The sequence below is a fragment of the Dasypus novemcinctus genome, chromosome 15 (assembly GCF_030445035.2).
Source record: "Dasypus novemcinctus isolate mDasNov1 chromosome 15, mDasNov1.1.hap2, whole genome shotgun sequence".
Lineage (NCBI taxonomy): Eukaryota > Metazoa > Chordata > Mammalia > Cingulata > Dasypodidae > Dasypus > Dasypus novemcinctus.
In genome coordinates, this window is record NC_080687.1 from 42,070,897 (window position 1) to 42,087,211 (window position 16,315).

At 39.2% G+C, this 16,315-nt stretch overlaps 1 protein-coding gene across 2 annotated transcripts in view; it reads right to left on the reverse strand.

The window, feature by feature from the left end:
• Positions 1 to 9,568, reverse strand: part of GPC6 (glypican 6) — a 1,204,448-nt gene extending 1,194,880 nt beyond the window's left edge. Inside the window, exon 1 of one of the 2 annotated variants that reach the window (XM_004457718.4) lies at positions 8,795 to 9,568. In XM_004457718.4, coding sequence (XP_004457775.2) covers positions 8,795 to 8,954 — 160 coding nt within the window. In that variant the 5' untranslated portion in view covers positions 8,955 to 9,568. The remainder of the gene's footprint in view (positions 1 to 8,794) is intronic. The other variant, XM_058276506.2, reaches the window with a different exon arrangement.
• Between the last annotated feature and the right edge of the window lie 6,747 nt (positions 9,569 to 16,315).

Genomic DNA, 16,315 nt, shown 5'->3' on the forward strand with positions numbered 1-16,315 from the left:
CTGGGCAATCCTGAGGAATTGGAGAGTTGGTGTTGACTGCAACTCTGCTGAGATTCAGGACTCAAATAGCATATGAACAGCCAGTAGATTTGAGTCTCTGGGACATATATTTAATGGGTAAAGTACTAATTATAGGTTCAAATAAAAGGGGGCATAAGAACCATGTGTAGTAGGAAAATTATAAATGAGTCTAACTCTGATACATTGGGGAAATAGGTTATCATATATTCCAAGGTAAAGCCCACTGACAGGGTGCTGAATTCCTGGGGTTGTCTGCCATAACTATAGTGTCCAGATGTCTCTAGAGTCCTCAGGAGCCCCCTCCTTGAGGAACCGTTTACCGCGGCAGCCAGTGAGATCCTTCCAAGACGTTCGTTCATAAACATAACCTCTGGGATGACCTCCCAATTCAGTTTGAAATCTCTTAGCCATAAAAACTCATTTGTATTTAATATCCCCCCCCTCCTTTTTTTCTTTATTTATTTTTTGAAATGTTACATTCAAAAAATATAAGAGGTTCCCATACACCCCCCAACCCCCCTCACCCCACTCCTCCCACATCAACAACCTCTTTCATCATTGTGGCACATTCACTGCATTTGGTGAGTACATTTTGGAGCACTGCTGTATCACACAGATAATAGTTTACATTGTAGTTTACACTCTCCCCCAGTCCATTCAGTGGGTTATGGCAGGATATATAATGTCCAGCAACTGTCCCTGCAATATCACTTAGGACAACTCTAAGTCCCGAAAATGCCCCCACATCACATCTCTTCTTCCCTCTCTCTGCCCTCAGCAACTACCATGGCCACTTTCTCTACATCAGTGCTTCAGTTTCTTCCATTACTAGTCACAATAGTTTCACAGTTGAATATCAGTAAGTCCATTCTAATTCATATTTTATTCCTCCATCCTGTAATATCCCCCCTTTTGTTAAGATCTTTTTCCAAATGCATTATGTGTTGGTGCTTTGTAATAATCTTCGGTGCCAGGAAGGCTAATCCCTGGTAGTCATGTCCCATGTCAGGGAGAAGATAGTACATTTATATGCTGATATTGGCTTAGAGAGAGGCCACATTTGAGCAACAAAGAGGCTTTCAGGAAGTAACTCTTAGGCAATATATATTACTAGGCTAAGTTTCCATTTCACAAGACAAGGTTCATAAGTACAAGGATCAATATTAAAGGACTGGCATATTGGTCTGTCCTCCTATACGAGTTACTGTCATGTACTCTATAGACTCCTGCCTCTCTACTACAGAATGTAGCAGGACTCCCCAGAATGGAAATTCAATATTCTTTGATGACCGTGTTGGTCTCCAGCCAATGAGACAATACCCAATAGCCCCTTGAACACATTCATATTCCATAGTATACCCCTCCCCACACATTCCCCAGCCACCAACATCCCACACCAGTGATCCACCCTTGCCACAGCTGTGACTCTTCTGTAATCCAAAACCTCCCCAAAAATAAAGTCTAAATAAATAAATACATAAAAATAATAAAATACAAAATCAAAAAAAGAAAATAAATTAAAAAAAAATTTTTTTTTCACTGTGTGTCTTTCATGGCCGTAAGATCTATTTAACCAAACTGAATGTTTTCTTCCATCACAGCCCTTGGTCAAACACTACCTTCCTTTCAGGGCCCAAATAAATTTTACCTCTTCCTATCAGCAAGTTCAAAAAAGTCTCTTTGTCTCTGATTCCTATCATTCAGTAGTGATATTTGATACATAGCCATAGACACAGCATTGTTTAAATCACAGTGGATCATAGGCAGAAACTGCTTGTTCCCATGCAGGTATCATGTAATTAATTCTTCATCTTGTTGAAAATTTTGAGACTTCCCTTACTCTGCTATAGCATACACATAAAAGACAACTGCAACTTAAATTCAACAAAGGACATAACAGATTACATATATTTTGATGATTTTATACTTTCTTAGAGTTAATTTATCCTACTCTACTTATGAAATCCCTTTCTCTTAGCCACATTGTTTTTATATTCTCAACAGTCCTTCACTGGTTTTATGATATTGAGTTTTGTCTCCACTAAAAAGCCCACATAAACTATGTCAAAATATTTATGTAATCTTGGTAATTCAATTAACATTTCTAGGACACTTGCTTTTCTTTCCAATCTCCCCTCCCACCCCTGCCATCTCTCTTCCCCTCTCTCCCAGGCTTCACACATACATACTCCAGTCGCCATTCCTTTTGAGTCACATAGTAGATGCTCAATAATTAATTTTTTGACTGAAAAATGATCTCTCTGTGCTGTTGATTTTACCTACTAAATATTTTCTGAATCTTTCTACTTCTTTCCATTTCCACAAGTCACCACTCCAGTTAAGAGCTACCATCTTCTCATTTCACTGCTTCTGCTTTGGCTCCCCTCCAATTCCTTCTCTACAGAGCTACTAAAGTAACAATTCAAAACCATGTATCATATAGGCAATGTGTGCACCCTCCACTCTCCCCTTTCCTTACTGACTTTGCATTCTCATCGTTCTTCCTCAAGGAAGCATTTCCAAGACCCTCAAATGAGTTCACATCCTCCCATTAAATGCTCTCATTGTTCCTAGCCCAGTACATTATCTCTACCATAATTAATTAATTTTGAATGGTGTGCTTAATTTCTGCTTCACTGCTGGAGTTCAAATCTGTGGGACCCTATAGCCAACACCTGGCACAATGACTTACACATACTAGGTGCACAATAGATCTTTGTTGGATGAATTTTTTAAATTCCTAAAGGAAAGGGAGAAGAGGTTATGGAAATAATCAATAACCTGAATAAAGTGCCAATAGAAAATCAAATTTCTATTTTTCAGTTACTAACTAGTACATTTGTTTAGAATATATTTTTCATCCAGGGTTATTATAAAAACTAGAAAATTTAAAGAATGAATTTTATACCTTTATTTAAGCCTTACTCCAACACAACCTGTTATTTACATATACACCATTCCAGGGAGTCTATTACACTTTCAAATAATATATAAGTCATTGAAAACTGAATAATACTGGAGAAATCTATTAAACTTTTAAAAATCAAATTATGTGCCATATAAAGAATCCAACAGAGCAGAATTTAGTCTATAAAGGGATAGAAATACCAAGTTTAAAGGAACATTAAATTTTCCCTTTATGCTGGCAGGACAACTCTAAATCTTTACTACACTTGCTAGGAGACTTTTGAGAGAAGACGTGAATTAATTTTAAAATGTCTTATAATGTTACTTTTGTATGCTTGCAAGTGATATAAAGATTAAGCTGTTAAAATTAGTTTAGCAACAACTTCTTTACTATAACTTTTAACCTAAATTCGTATTTACATTCAAATTTAGTGACCGGTAAGATCAGTTTAGTTCAAAATGACTTAATAATTTTATATTTTATAAGTTTTTGTGAAACTCCTCCATAATCTTAAAATAAAGCAAGTCATCCTCTTATATAAATTATGGGACAATGTTTATACTATAACATTTTAAAGACCATAATGCTGTACATTTTAAATCACTTTTGATAGTGGCCTACATTTTTACTTGCAAGCTATAAAAAAGAGTGCAGTTACAAAGATGTGAGTTTTATGTTAAAAAGTATATCATTCAACTCAAATGAACTCTTGTTCCCAATGATAATATATTATCCTCTAATTAAATCAGCTAAGATAACTCTGTTTGCAAGGATCACTCTATAATTAATTCCCAAATCAAGAGTTTAACAAGTGGAAAGCCTAATAGCCCAGATTTTAGATGGCTTTGATACCTGGAACTAATGCAATTCTTTAAGAAATCTAACGATGTGCCAAATCATAAAGCATCTGAAGTTCAGCTAACTCATTTATACTGCATACTGTTCTTCCATGGGTTTTAAAGATATCAGCTAACTAAACAGAGGGCAAGAAATCAGAAATCTTTGAAGGAGGTAGATGAATGGAAATTAAAAATTTACCCTAAACTAAGACATTTAATACGGCTGTAAAAGAGTAAGAATTACCAAATACTGTTTTCATGTTTATGTTAATGTGATATCTACATGTAAAATGAAAAAAGAATTTCTGTTAATGACAAATTCTTAAATAGATGGTTTACTGGGGGAAGGGGGGCACGGATACAGACTGGAAGACAGGTTACCTGGGAAGAACACCACGGAAAGGAAAGGCCAATTGGACAAAGGTCAGGTACACTGAAGCAGTATGTACTTTAAAACTTGAAACCAATAGGAAAAAAACTAAAAGAATTGTTTAATATATCAGTAAAGTACAAACAAATTTTTTTTTAAATTTTAAGAAAAATCAATGTTTTCATAATATCTAACTCTAGCCCAACTCCCAAAATACCTGAGACAGTAAAAGAGGCAGAGAAAATTTGAAAAGAGTTAATTATGTATTTTTTCCTAATCTGTGAAGGTAAACTTCCTTTCTCCTTCTATTCCTGTGGACAACTTCTTAGGTTTTATTGGACAAACCCAATATTCCAGTAGAAAGAGTATATGGAAAAAAGCACATGTACTTTTTTTTTTCCACATGTACTTTGGATTCTACCTTTTATATAACTCTACCTATATAACAAAATTATCAGGAAAATGCATATATCCATGGACATGGTGGAGGGAGTGTGGCCAATTCTTGGGCCATAAAATCCAAATTCAAAGTGATTTTGAGCAACAGTAGGAGTTGGAAGTAAAAAGAATGACATTCAGATGAATAAATGCAAGCGAACACATATGGACATTAAGAATAACAGGCTATATATATGCTTAATGGGAAAAGAGCAAAAATTTTACCACTTAACCATTATTAAGTTATAGTTCAGTAGCATTACTTACTGTTGTGCTGCCATCACCACCTTTCACTGCTAATACAGTTTCATTACACAAACAGAAAGTCTCTATACATCAAACGATAACTTCCCTTTTGCCCCTCCCTGCCCCTCAGCTTCAGGTAACCTCTAATCAAGGAGAGAATTGACTCTGCAGCATTCATTTAACAAAGGCTGAATGCAGCATATGTGGTTAAGTTTATTGACCCTGGAACCACATTAACTGCATTTGAATTGAACTCCAGCCTCATCACTTAGGAGTTGAATGATCCTTGGCAAGTTAATTAATTTAGTCTCTCTGCCCCTCAGTCTTCTCATCTATAAAATGGGGATAATGATAGTATCTGCTAATTTATTAAGAGAATTCAATAAGGTAATGTCAAAGCATCTTAGACTAGGTAGGTGCTTGGAACATAGTAATTCCTATATGCAAGATTGTTAAATAAAGCTGCATTGATCAGTGATGAAAAAAGTGAACATGTAGGCCAGTAAAAGACCAGTCAGCCATACAGTATCATAAATGGTGATTCAATCAAGGTTCAAAGCATAAAGCAGGGGCACAATAAGCCTAAAACACTTTCTGAATTACCCAGGCTTTAAAGAAGATGCTATATTCGGTCATGGAGTCCCTTTAGAAGGTTAGACCCACCAAAATGGGGTTGGAAAAGGAGGTAATATGACTGGTCCTCAAGGAAAGGCTGTTGTATTTCACAGGGAGATTCAATCACAGTAACTGTCCTAACAAAGAATCGGAGGATATACTGCTTCGAATCATCCCAGAAGATGGAACAAGAGAAAATAAGCACACATACTGTGAAGGCTTTGGGGTAGATACCTAGAATCATTCATGAATCACAAAAATTAAAAAGCATTACAATGGATTGCTCAGAGGGGCTCAGTAGTCTACTCCTTTGGAGATTTTTCAAACAAGGATAGATAGAGTCTATCTGATCTGACTAGGATGGTTTAAAACCAGTGCTGTGTGAAGGCTTTGGGGTAGATACCTAGAATCATTCATGAATCACAAAAATTAAAAAGCATTACAATGGATTGCTCAGAGGGGCTCAGTAGTCTACTCCTTTGGAGATTTTTCAAACAAGGATAGATAGAGTCTATCTGATCTGACTAGAATGGTTTAAAACCAGTGCTGTGTGAAGATTAATGGTGCAAACTGCCCCTTGAAGGCCTTCTCTTTCCCAAGCACTCTCAGAAAGTATGGGTAATATATAGTTATTACCCATCACAGTCCCTCCTCTGTTGGGTTTGAAGAACTCCTCTTTAATCTACAATGGAAAAGGGCAACACTATTAAGGGCAACACTATTTTACGTATGTGAATTCTGAGTAAAACTTTAATAATACCATGATGGAACTTTATTACTTTCCAGATATTTTACCAAACTAGCAACCGGTAAAAACTTTTCAATTACAAACAGTTCTCATCAATTTAAAACCTTAGCAGACTAAGGGCAAGCGCTTTTTCTCAAGTAAACCATTCAAAGTCCAAATAAGGCAAAGAATAAAAGAGAGTGTAAAGAAGAGATAATCACCATTGAAACTCTTAACTATACTAATTATATAAATGTATATAACATCAGGAGTCAAGGAGGATAAGGGAGGCTGGTTGATTTAACAACAGGACTTATCTCCTAAGTGATTATTCCAACAGCAATAGGTACATTGAGTAAAGTTTACCTTGAAAAAATGTATATCCTTAACACAGTTATCTTTCAATTCATTTATTTTCCTATCAAAAGTGTCTCTGACCCTACAGTGACCTGCATCGTGAGTATGTCCACCAGTATCAAAGGGCACCAGGTTGAAGCCAAAGTCAACAGTGCTCAGCCCTATAAAGTATGTGAGTTTAACAAAAGTCATACATTTAGAAATTCACAGCTAATAAGCAAGCACTGTAATTGTAAAAGGGAGGGGGAAAAAGGGCAAAAGAAATGTTTAAAAATCTACTGAAGGATTTATATTAACCACTGGGAACGTTCTCAGCAAAGTAAAGGGTGACTACAGAAATTATTTACACTGAAAAATCTTCACTTTGGTGTTGAGATTTGCATCCTAAGAATGAGGTGTTGTTCCCTCCCTTTCCCATCATCCATTAAAGAACACTGAAGCAATTTTAAAATATTTAACTATTTTCTTCTTTGAGATATCTTACTGAAGTCATGTTGGGAAATACACGTCTGTTTAAAAGACACAATTAGAAAAAGCACTGATCAGAGGAGGAAAAGTTTCTAGAAGAAGTGATCCATAATATAAGTTTTAAAAGGTGAGTTCCCAGAGATTTGGGGAGGAAAAAAGAGCGAGTTTGATCCTTATCAATTAATTAAAAAGAATGAAATAACAGTAGACAAAGGGGAAAGAGAGTTAAGAAACTTAAGGAGCAGTGGGGGCAGTTGCTCTCCATTCATTGATTAACAAATTAAGGCGTTCTAGAAAGGGGGGGGGGGGGGAATGGATTGCTAGAAAAGTAGCCTTCAGATTCACTACAGGTTCCGCCTTCCACTCACCAGAGGCTTCGGCGGGCTCTGAATGGAAAAAGGCTCCCTCTATAATGCGCCGCACTGTTAACCTGATCTATGGGGCTTTTACACTTTACCTTCAAAGCCTAAATTTATATAAATGTGTTAATTTCGGTGTAAGTAAAACTCAATTCAGAGTTTGAGAGCAACCATAATAAAGTACTACTCCACGCCGTATAGAGACTGTGTTTTACGATATCCGCAAAATGTTTTTCATTCATCGACCAGTTTTTTGGCAAAACACAGAGAGGATGATGGAAAGTCAGCGTTTTTCCTTGACAGTCTGAGGTTACTAAGGATTTCAGTTTCCCGATTTGAGCAGCCCGCGCCCTCGCAGCATCTCCCGGCCCCTCTCAGCCTCTCTCAGTTCTGCTCTCTCACAGCCAAAGGATTATCTCTCCCCGACACGTTTCATTCACAGAGCCCCAGAGAAGCACAGATTCGGTTGGAGCTAAGAGCCGGAAAACACGCACCCGCGCTGCTCCGCAAGTTGTTGGAGACCAAGTGCTGCCCACACAGCGGCGCCGAGAAAGGGCGTGCGGGCTCGGAAGCTCTCCGTGGAGAAACGCCAGTGTCCGGGCACACGGGGCACGCGGGGTCCGCCGACCTCGCGCCGAATCCCCACCTGAGTCACCCACTTAAATTGGCTCAGCTTCCCAGAGAAGGCAGGCGGTCGAGGCCGCGCTCAGGACGACAGCAGGGCCCGGCGGCCGGGGTGTCCCCGAACCACAAGTGACCAACGCAGTGGGAAAGCACTGAGGAACCCTAACGCGAAAGCCCGCCCCAAATCTGAAACCGGCAGTCCATGAACTACCCAAACCAGCCCTAAACTGCAGACGTCCGGAGGCCGGGTCCCCGACGGGAGAGCCCCCTGGCCTGGCCACCCCCTAGCCCGGGCGCTGGGTCCTCCGCCTTCGCGAAGAGGGAGGGTGGTGCAAGGACTGGAGGAGCCCTCCGAGTCGCTCCACCGCCCCCGCCGGCGCGAGGGCGGGAGTGAAGAAGGCGCCACTCAGACTGTGGCGCTGGGCAAACTGCGGCCGCAGTTCTTCCAAGTTTGCCGGAGCGAGACGCGCGGGGTGGGCGCCCAGCTCCGCGACCTGCCCTAGCCCTGCGGTAGCCCCCGAGGGCTCCATCCTCCCCGAACTGCCCGACCCAAGCCGATTAACGAAGGGGGAGCCAGGGCGCGAGAGAACCGCGAGGGAAGCAGGGCGCTCCCGCGCGTGCACACAATGAGGCGACTGAGACGCACACCTTCCCCTGCGGGAGAAGCCGTAGTAGCATCCGCCGCGTCGCGGCGCCGGGGGAGCCCTGGCTGAAAGTGAGCAGCAACAACTTAGCAACAGGGGAAAGGAGGGCTCCGGGCAGCTAGGCGACGTGCAGCCGCCGTGGTCTGCAGCCTGCCCCCCGCCGCGCTCCCGCGCTTACCTGCGATCTCCTGGTAGGGGATGTCCGTCAGGCTGAATCCCTTGGCACCGTACGCCTGACGGACCTCTCCGCAGCTCCGAGCTTTCACATCCGCCCTGGCAGGGAGGGACAGCAGCAGCCCCGAGAGGGGAAGAATCACAGCCCCGATCCAAGAAAGCATGGTGTACCATGCAAATCCAGCTCGGCAAACCCCAGGGCCTGTGAGCTCTTCACCTTGCCACTCAAGCCGAAAGCCCGCCAGAGCCACCCGCGCGCTCCTTGTCCCTGCCCAGCGTCACCCCCTTCCGCCAGCCGAGGGGACGAGCAGCGCAGCCCTTTGGACTGCGCTCAGCAAACTTTTATAAGCCAGATGGAGGATGGCAAGCCAACCAGGGCTGGTCGAGAAAGCAGCCGCTTTGCTCCTCTAGCTCCCCAGATCCAAAACGGTGCAATAAAAACGAGAGGAGAAGGAAAAGAAATGTTTAAAAAACCAAAAAAACAAAACACCATAGGGGTTCAGAGCTGCGATCCCGAGTTCCGAGCTGCAGAATCCTGGAGCGCTGCGAGCTCGACTGGCCTGAGTGTGCAGGAAAGGTAGGAACGCCGCGCGCCGGCTCTCCCGGGAGGGAGATGTCCAGACCAGCGCGAGTGTGCGCGCGCGTGTCGGTGTAAGCGCGGCGTTCTTGGGGATGTGTGTGCGTGGAGGTAAGTGTTGGGGATATACGGGATCCAGGGAAAACCTAAGGGAGCCAGTGAGAGCCCTCCTGAAATAGGAAAAGAGAAATCCTGGAGACCGACACTTGGAGGCTAGAGGAAAGGAGAAAGGAGGGGAGAGAGAGAAACGTGCTACACATTGCACAGCCGAAATTGAGAGGCAGAGTCCAAGGCAAAACCTGGACTGGATCTCTCTACTCGGTAGGGAAAAGAAAAGTAAAGAAACGTTCCTATTTTCTCATTCCCTTCACACCCTTCTTGTTCATCCTAATGGCATAAGAAAGCAATCTAGAAATATAAAGAATATACTTAAGTCGTTAACTCATTTGCTATTAAACCATGTTATTTGTGCAGATAAAAGACAATACAACTCCAGTTGTGGCTCTTAATATTTTCATGACCTATTGAAACACAAATCCAGGGTAGAATAAACATGTAGGGAGGACCCTTGGGTAGCAGAGCACAATCACAAATCCAAATTGTCTGATTTCTGTTTGGTTGGGCTTGTTTTGTTTTCGAAAGGCAGGTAGTTTGTACACACTTTATACCAGTAGTTCTTTATTTTTAAATTTTTTGTTCTAGACTCAAAAATTTCTTCCTTCTTAATTTTGAAAATTCCATACTCTTGCATCAGAAATCACTGTGCTTGGGTTTCCTATGTGTGGGGGGAGAGGGAGGTTCCAGAGAAACCGAGGGAAAGAGCCAGAACACAGCAGTGGAGGAGACAGCAAGGGTTAGTGGGGTACATTGAAGTCGCCCTTCCCTCTCCCCAAATTCTCTCACATACTAGACTTAACATTTTCTTCCAAGTTAAGAGAATTCTCAAGTGGAAAATCGATTCACTTTTTTCTTCCTGTCTTCCCATTTACACTGAAATGCTTTGAAATGGGGTAAGAGTGAAAATTGGTTGGCCAGTTTACATTAACAATGTTCAGGGACACCGTGAACTCTGCTAGGCAGAGACGTATGTGTTGAAACCTAAATAGCACATTTCAATGTTAGGTCATGGAAATGGGTAGTTAAATTAAAACCAAGATAAAGAAATTTTTGGTTCACTCACTTGAGTGCCCATATGTATTACAGCAGCACATTATTCATAAATTACTGATGGGTGATGTGCAGTTCTGTGGAACTCATCTATAAAACGGCACATGAAGATGTTTCTCTGGTGATGCTTTTACTGACCAGAATGGTTCATGAAATTTATGTCATTCTACTGGTCATCACCACCACAGTCATTATCATCTTCAGCATAATAAAGACACATTAAGCATATCTCACTCTCATTAATAAATGACTGCTCTCTTTTTTCTTAAGATTTATTTATTTCTCCCCTCCCCCCATCCTGGTTGTCTGTTCTCTGTGTCTATTTGCTGCGTCTTCTTTGTCCGCTTCTGTTGTCAGTGGCACGGGAATCTGTTTCTTTTTTTGCCTCATCTTGTGTCAGCTCTCCATGTGCGTGGCGCCATTCTTGGGCACTTTCTTTCGTGCTCCACGGCTCTCCTTACGGGGCGCACTCCTTGTGCATGGGGCTCCCCTAAGCGGGGGACACCCCTGCGTGGCAGGGCACTCCTTGTGCGCATCAGCACTGTGCATGGGCCAGCTCCACAGGGGTCTAGGAGGCCCGGGGTTTGAACCGCGGACCTCCCATATGGTAGATGGACCTCCCATGTGGTAGACAGACTTCCGAACCACTGGGCCAACTCTGCTGCCATGAGTGCTATCTTAATCCACCAAAAAGACTCTCAAATTTAAGATTCAACCTCATTTAAGCTATGAAAATGCTTTTAAAATGGGATTGTCTGGCTTCCAGGATGACTTTTTCTTCTTCCAAACTCCATAACTAAACATTTCTATCAGAAAAAAACACGGACATATTTTTCCTCTTGAATTATTAGCACAATTTTTGCTTCGTGATATTGTTAAAACAGGCAAACCTTTAATCTCTGAACTTAATTTCCTCAAAATTGAAACCAAGATGAGAATATACTTCAGTATATTTGTGACCAAAAGATGAGGTTGGGAGGATCAGGAATTGCTGGAGACAAGGCATTATTTCTATAATGTTTGACAACCTGACTTCCTTCAGATTTCTTTCTATAATAGCCAGGAAATAGGTATTGTGTAGTCCAGAGGAAGGGAGTAAACGTACATATACCCTAACCTATCGTCTCATACTCAGTCTGATAATTTACCCTGACACTAGCAGTATGCAGCAGACAATGCAAAAAGAAAGGAAATTTTTGACGGAGGAAAAGTGAGTAAAAACAACAGCAACAATATATATTGTTTCAAATTATTTGAAAATCAATTATTCAGTATTCAATGAACTTTCATTGCAGCTATACAGTACTATGCTATTGTATATAGTCCCACCCTTATACAATGACTGTAGGATTTGTGGCAAGACTAGTATATAGAAAACAATTACTAACTTAATTATTTATAGTTTAATCCCATGGAATAGGGGGACTAAAACAACTTAGGTTAGGTTTATGAACTAAAACAACTTAGATTAGGTTTATGAACTCTAGGTTATACCAAAGAATTAGGTAATGTGTTTTCCTGGTGTTCGTTAATCCCTGCTTGGTTTTCTGGTTGGGTAATGCAGCATTGTTTAAAGTAATGTCAAATATTCCAACTAAAAACAGCAGGAGCCCAGACAAGGAATTTGCATAAGCATAGCATGTTAGGGAATTTCATAGAAGAGGCCTAACTATTAATAGAAAGACAAGAGTTCATAATGAGGAGAAGAAGGCCTTAGATTTAGATAAAAAGGTTGGTAAAAGAACTTTAATGACAATTATAGTGTTTATATTATATGAGGTAGGGAGAAAAAGAATAACATTTGAAGAAATTCTGTAAGACGAAGCAAACAAATAGAAGCAAATGAAAGGAGAGAAGGGGAAAGACAGGACTCTGCCAAAGTGGTAAAGGTTGAGGAAAAACAGACCTAGAATAAGAGAGTAGTAAATGGAATGAAGATGCAGATAACTTTAAAAAATAATAATAGTAATTAACATTATATGGTGCCTAGTTTCATGTGCAAGAAGAATTACTAAACATTTAAGATTGGAAATCTCATTGGAAAAGTACAGTATATTTACCAAAGGGAAAAAAGACTCCATCTTATACAGCACTGTCATATCTCAGCTAGGTTTCAGTACAACTCCTTTAGGGCAAAAAATAAATGGAACCTCAGGGAAGGAGAAAACATCTTGAGGAGCAGCAACAGGTGATGGATAAGCTGAGCAATTGCTGTAATAAGTTGCCTTCTTCCTTGCTATGCTAAGCCTCATGGTTTCTGTGGGCAATGTGCCCAGCACCAAGAGATGAATCAAATTGGTCTAAGCTCTGCTGTTTTCTGTTAAATGGTGGAAGGGTGGACATGGTAGCCATTTCTGACCAATGAAATGTAAAAGAGAAGATTTCTAGAAAAAGATTTCTTTTTTTCTCTTATGAAAGGGGAGACCTATAGGAGAAGAAGAATCTTTTTCCATCAGCGTCTTTCCTTCTTATAGCCATGTGGCCATCTTGTGACTAGGAGATAGGCATTACTAACAGACAGAATGACAGAGCAAAAAGATGCCGAGAACAGAGTCCTTGATGCCCTATTCGAATCACCCATCCAGCTCTGGGATTGCCAGCCTCTGGACGTCTTGTTAATAATTATTCTTGTAGTTTAAACCACTGTGAATTAGTTATTCTGCTATTTACAAATGAAAGTAGAATAAATGAACACAGAAAACTAAAGGAAGAATGAGAAGTTGAGGACAGGAGACAGGGATAAGTCACAGGTGAAGGAAAAGAGCAAAAGTCGGGTAGGGTAATGGAATCCAAGTTAGAAAATGTTTAAACATGAAGCAAATTACAGTGGATATCAAGGACAGGGAATATGGAGAAAATAGTACTTGAGTGATGACAAAGAGGTTTACCAGAAACTTTTTAGTAAAGTAATGGGGTAGATTCCAGACCACATGGAATTGTGTATGAAGTGGCTGGGGAGACTGAAAATAAAAGATATAACCCATTTCAGTGTGGTAACAGCCCTGTATGTGGAGGAGGGTGAAGTAGTAGTCAGGGAGCATTTCCTAGACAAAGTTTCTAAGATTGCAGAGAAGAATGAGAGAGTAGGCATTAAAACAAGTTAAAATACAATTGGATCTTTCTTGGTAGCTTGATACTAAATTTCTTTTCTCTTATCTACATTTTCTAAAATTTCTACCATAAATGTGAGTTCTTTCAATAACGAGAAAAACTTTGTTTAAAATGCAATAAATCACATTCTTAACCAAAATACAAATAACTTTTGTGTCATGTTTTATGAAGTAAAGGGGTCTTACCATTTTCTCACATATGTAAAACAAACTGTTAATAGTTTTCTATAATAAAATAACTTGGATAAGAATTTTTTTATTAATTAAAAATTAATGAATAATGAAAATAAAAGAAGAAAGACACAAGTGCAGAATTTGTTGCACCAATTCCTGAATAAGAAACTAGAAAAATTTTTAATTTTTAAGTAGGCCAAATAAGTCCAAATGAAATCTTATGAATACAAGAGAATGGACTTCAAGTGTCTATTCCACATTTCAGCTTGGCACAAATCAAAATCGCTTCGTTAACTTGCCTCTTGAAAAACAAGGACTGTAATGAAAAAGCTGTCAGAAATTTAACAACAGTAGCTCTGCCAGGTGCCTGCATAAGGGAAAGGTTGCTGAGTTACAGAGAAAGGAAAGGTAAACTTGGGTGAATAATGATTAGAAACGGTGAAAATAATGTTTCATTTTCTTTTCATGGTTTACAGCCAACCAAATCCTAATAGTTCATTTAACATTTATTGAGCCTTAAGAGTATACCTAGTGCCAATATAAACCAATTTAAATTTTTATCTTTAGGACAGATGAGAAACAGCTGGGTTGGTAATGAACTCTTGGGGAAAACCAAACTCCAGCAAGAGTCAATGGATTCTTCTTGTCTTGCAATATACTGCTAAAGACTCTGAAACCAGAGCTGTTTGGCTTCAGAGAAGAGAATCATGTGATCTGTTTAATCAGATTTTTGTCTAGTTGTTATGTTGAGGTTTAGCTGAAAGAATTGAATTATTGAATTATGTTTAGTTTTCATACATGCCAGAAGCTGAGACAGTGAAAGTATTTCATATAATTTTAAATACTACTCATATTGACTTGAAATATTACTATCTGTCTATAGACAGTATAAATAGCAAATATGTTGTCATTACAATAATTTTAAATGCTATTTTCAATATTTCATATTTATTAATGATTAGACATCTACTCTCCATTTGATTCTAAGTGAGCGTCTTGCCTAGAAATGCATCTTGGGTTATTAAGTAAATTTCAATATTAAGTAACAAAATATGTATTTTCAAAAATTGGTGTTAGGGCTATCGCCTGCCTTGGGAACAATCTTGGGGAATGTAATGAAACATCATTTTTTACCATCATTAGTAAACTTTATTGTATATTAAGAAGAGAGTTTCATTTCAGCTCTATAGCTCACAGCATTAATAGATACCTTCAACAGTGTTATTATTTGAAGTTCACAGTTTGTGAAATGTTTTCAAATCAAGTATGTAAATATAGAAGAGAGACATACATGAAAATTCTATTGCATGCTAATATACTTACATTTTTGGAAGTTAGTAAATAAGAGCATTTAACTTTGTCTTTTTAAGATATTAATTTAATATCTAATTTAAGATATTAATGTTATGAGAGATGATTCTGTAGCTAAGCAGTAAGTCTGAAATACATAGATTATTAGAACCATATATCTTGGCAGTCATTACTTCAGTTCTTTTGCTTTCATGAGAGATGAATGGAGTTCTGTGTAGATTTCAGATCATCTGGCACCATAAACAATGACATTCCTTCAGGCAAGTTGAAGACAACTCACGGTTTACTGGGCAGGGAATGGCTCTTCACGTTGCCAACTTAACAATGGAATGCTTCTACTCTCCTTATTAAAATGATTCCTCAGAATTTAAGAGCCCTGAGTTAATTAACTAATATTAATTATTTCAACATTAAATAAGCAGTATGAAAGACATAGTTTTGGGGAATAACTGATGATGAACCCATAAAATATTGCTATTTTTCACTATTTTTCTACACATAGGCCTCTGTTCTTTTCTCCCTGTCCAAGAAATTTCAGCTTAGAAGAACCCTGCTGTACAGGAGCAATAACATAAATAATTTTCTGATTGAGCTTTAAAAAAAAAACCTGATTTGTCTATATAAAGAAGATGAAAATGAAAAAAGTTACTTTAACTCATAAAATCATAAGAAATTTCAAAAAATACTAATGTGATTAAACTTTGCTATCTATGACCATATTTTGATATGAGGTTACTTTTAATAATGGAAGGTCATCTAAGTAGTCTAATATGTAATGACCAATATATGTAAAGCTTTTTTAAATTTTTATTTTGTTTTTTTAAGGATACTTAGGTGACATTAATGTTACATTAAAAAAATATATAGCAGATTCCCATATGCCCTGCTCCCTACACCGCCCACATTTCCCCACATTAATAACATACTTCTTTAGTGTAGTACATTCATTGCAATTGATGAATCACATTTTGGAGTGTTGCGCTAAGCATGTATTATAGTTTAATAAATATTGTAGTTTACACTCTCTCCCACACAATTCTGTAGGTTATGGCAAGATATATAATGGCCTGTATCTGTTGTTGCAGTGTCATTCAGGACGATTCCCAAGTCCCGAAAATGCCCCCATATTAAATATAACTTGTTTTTCCCTCTCCCTGACCTTATAACCTTCAATAGCCACAGCCTC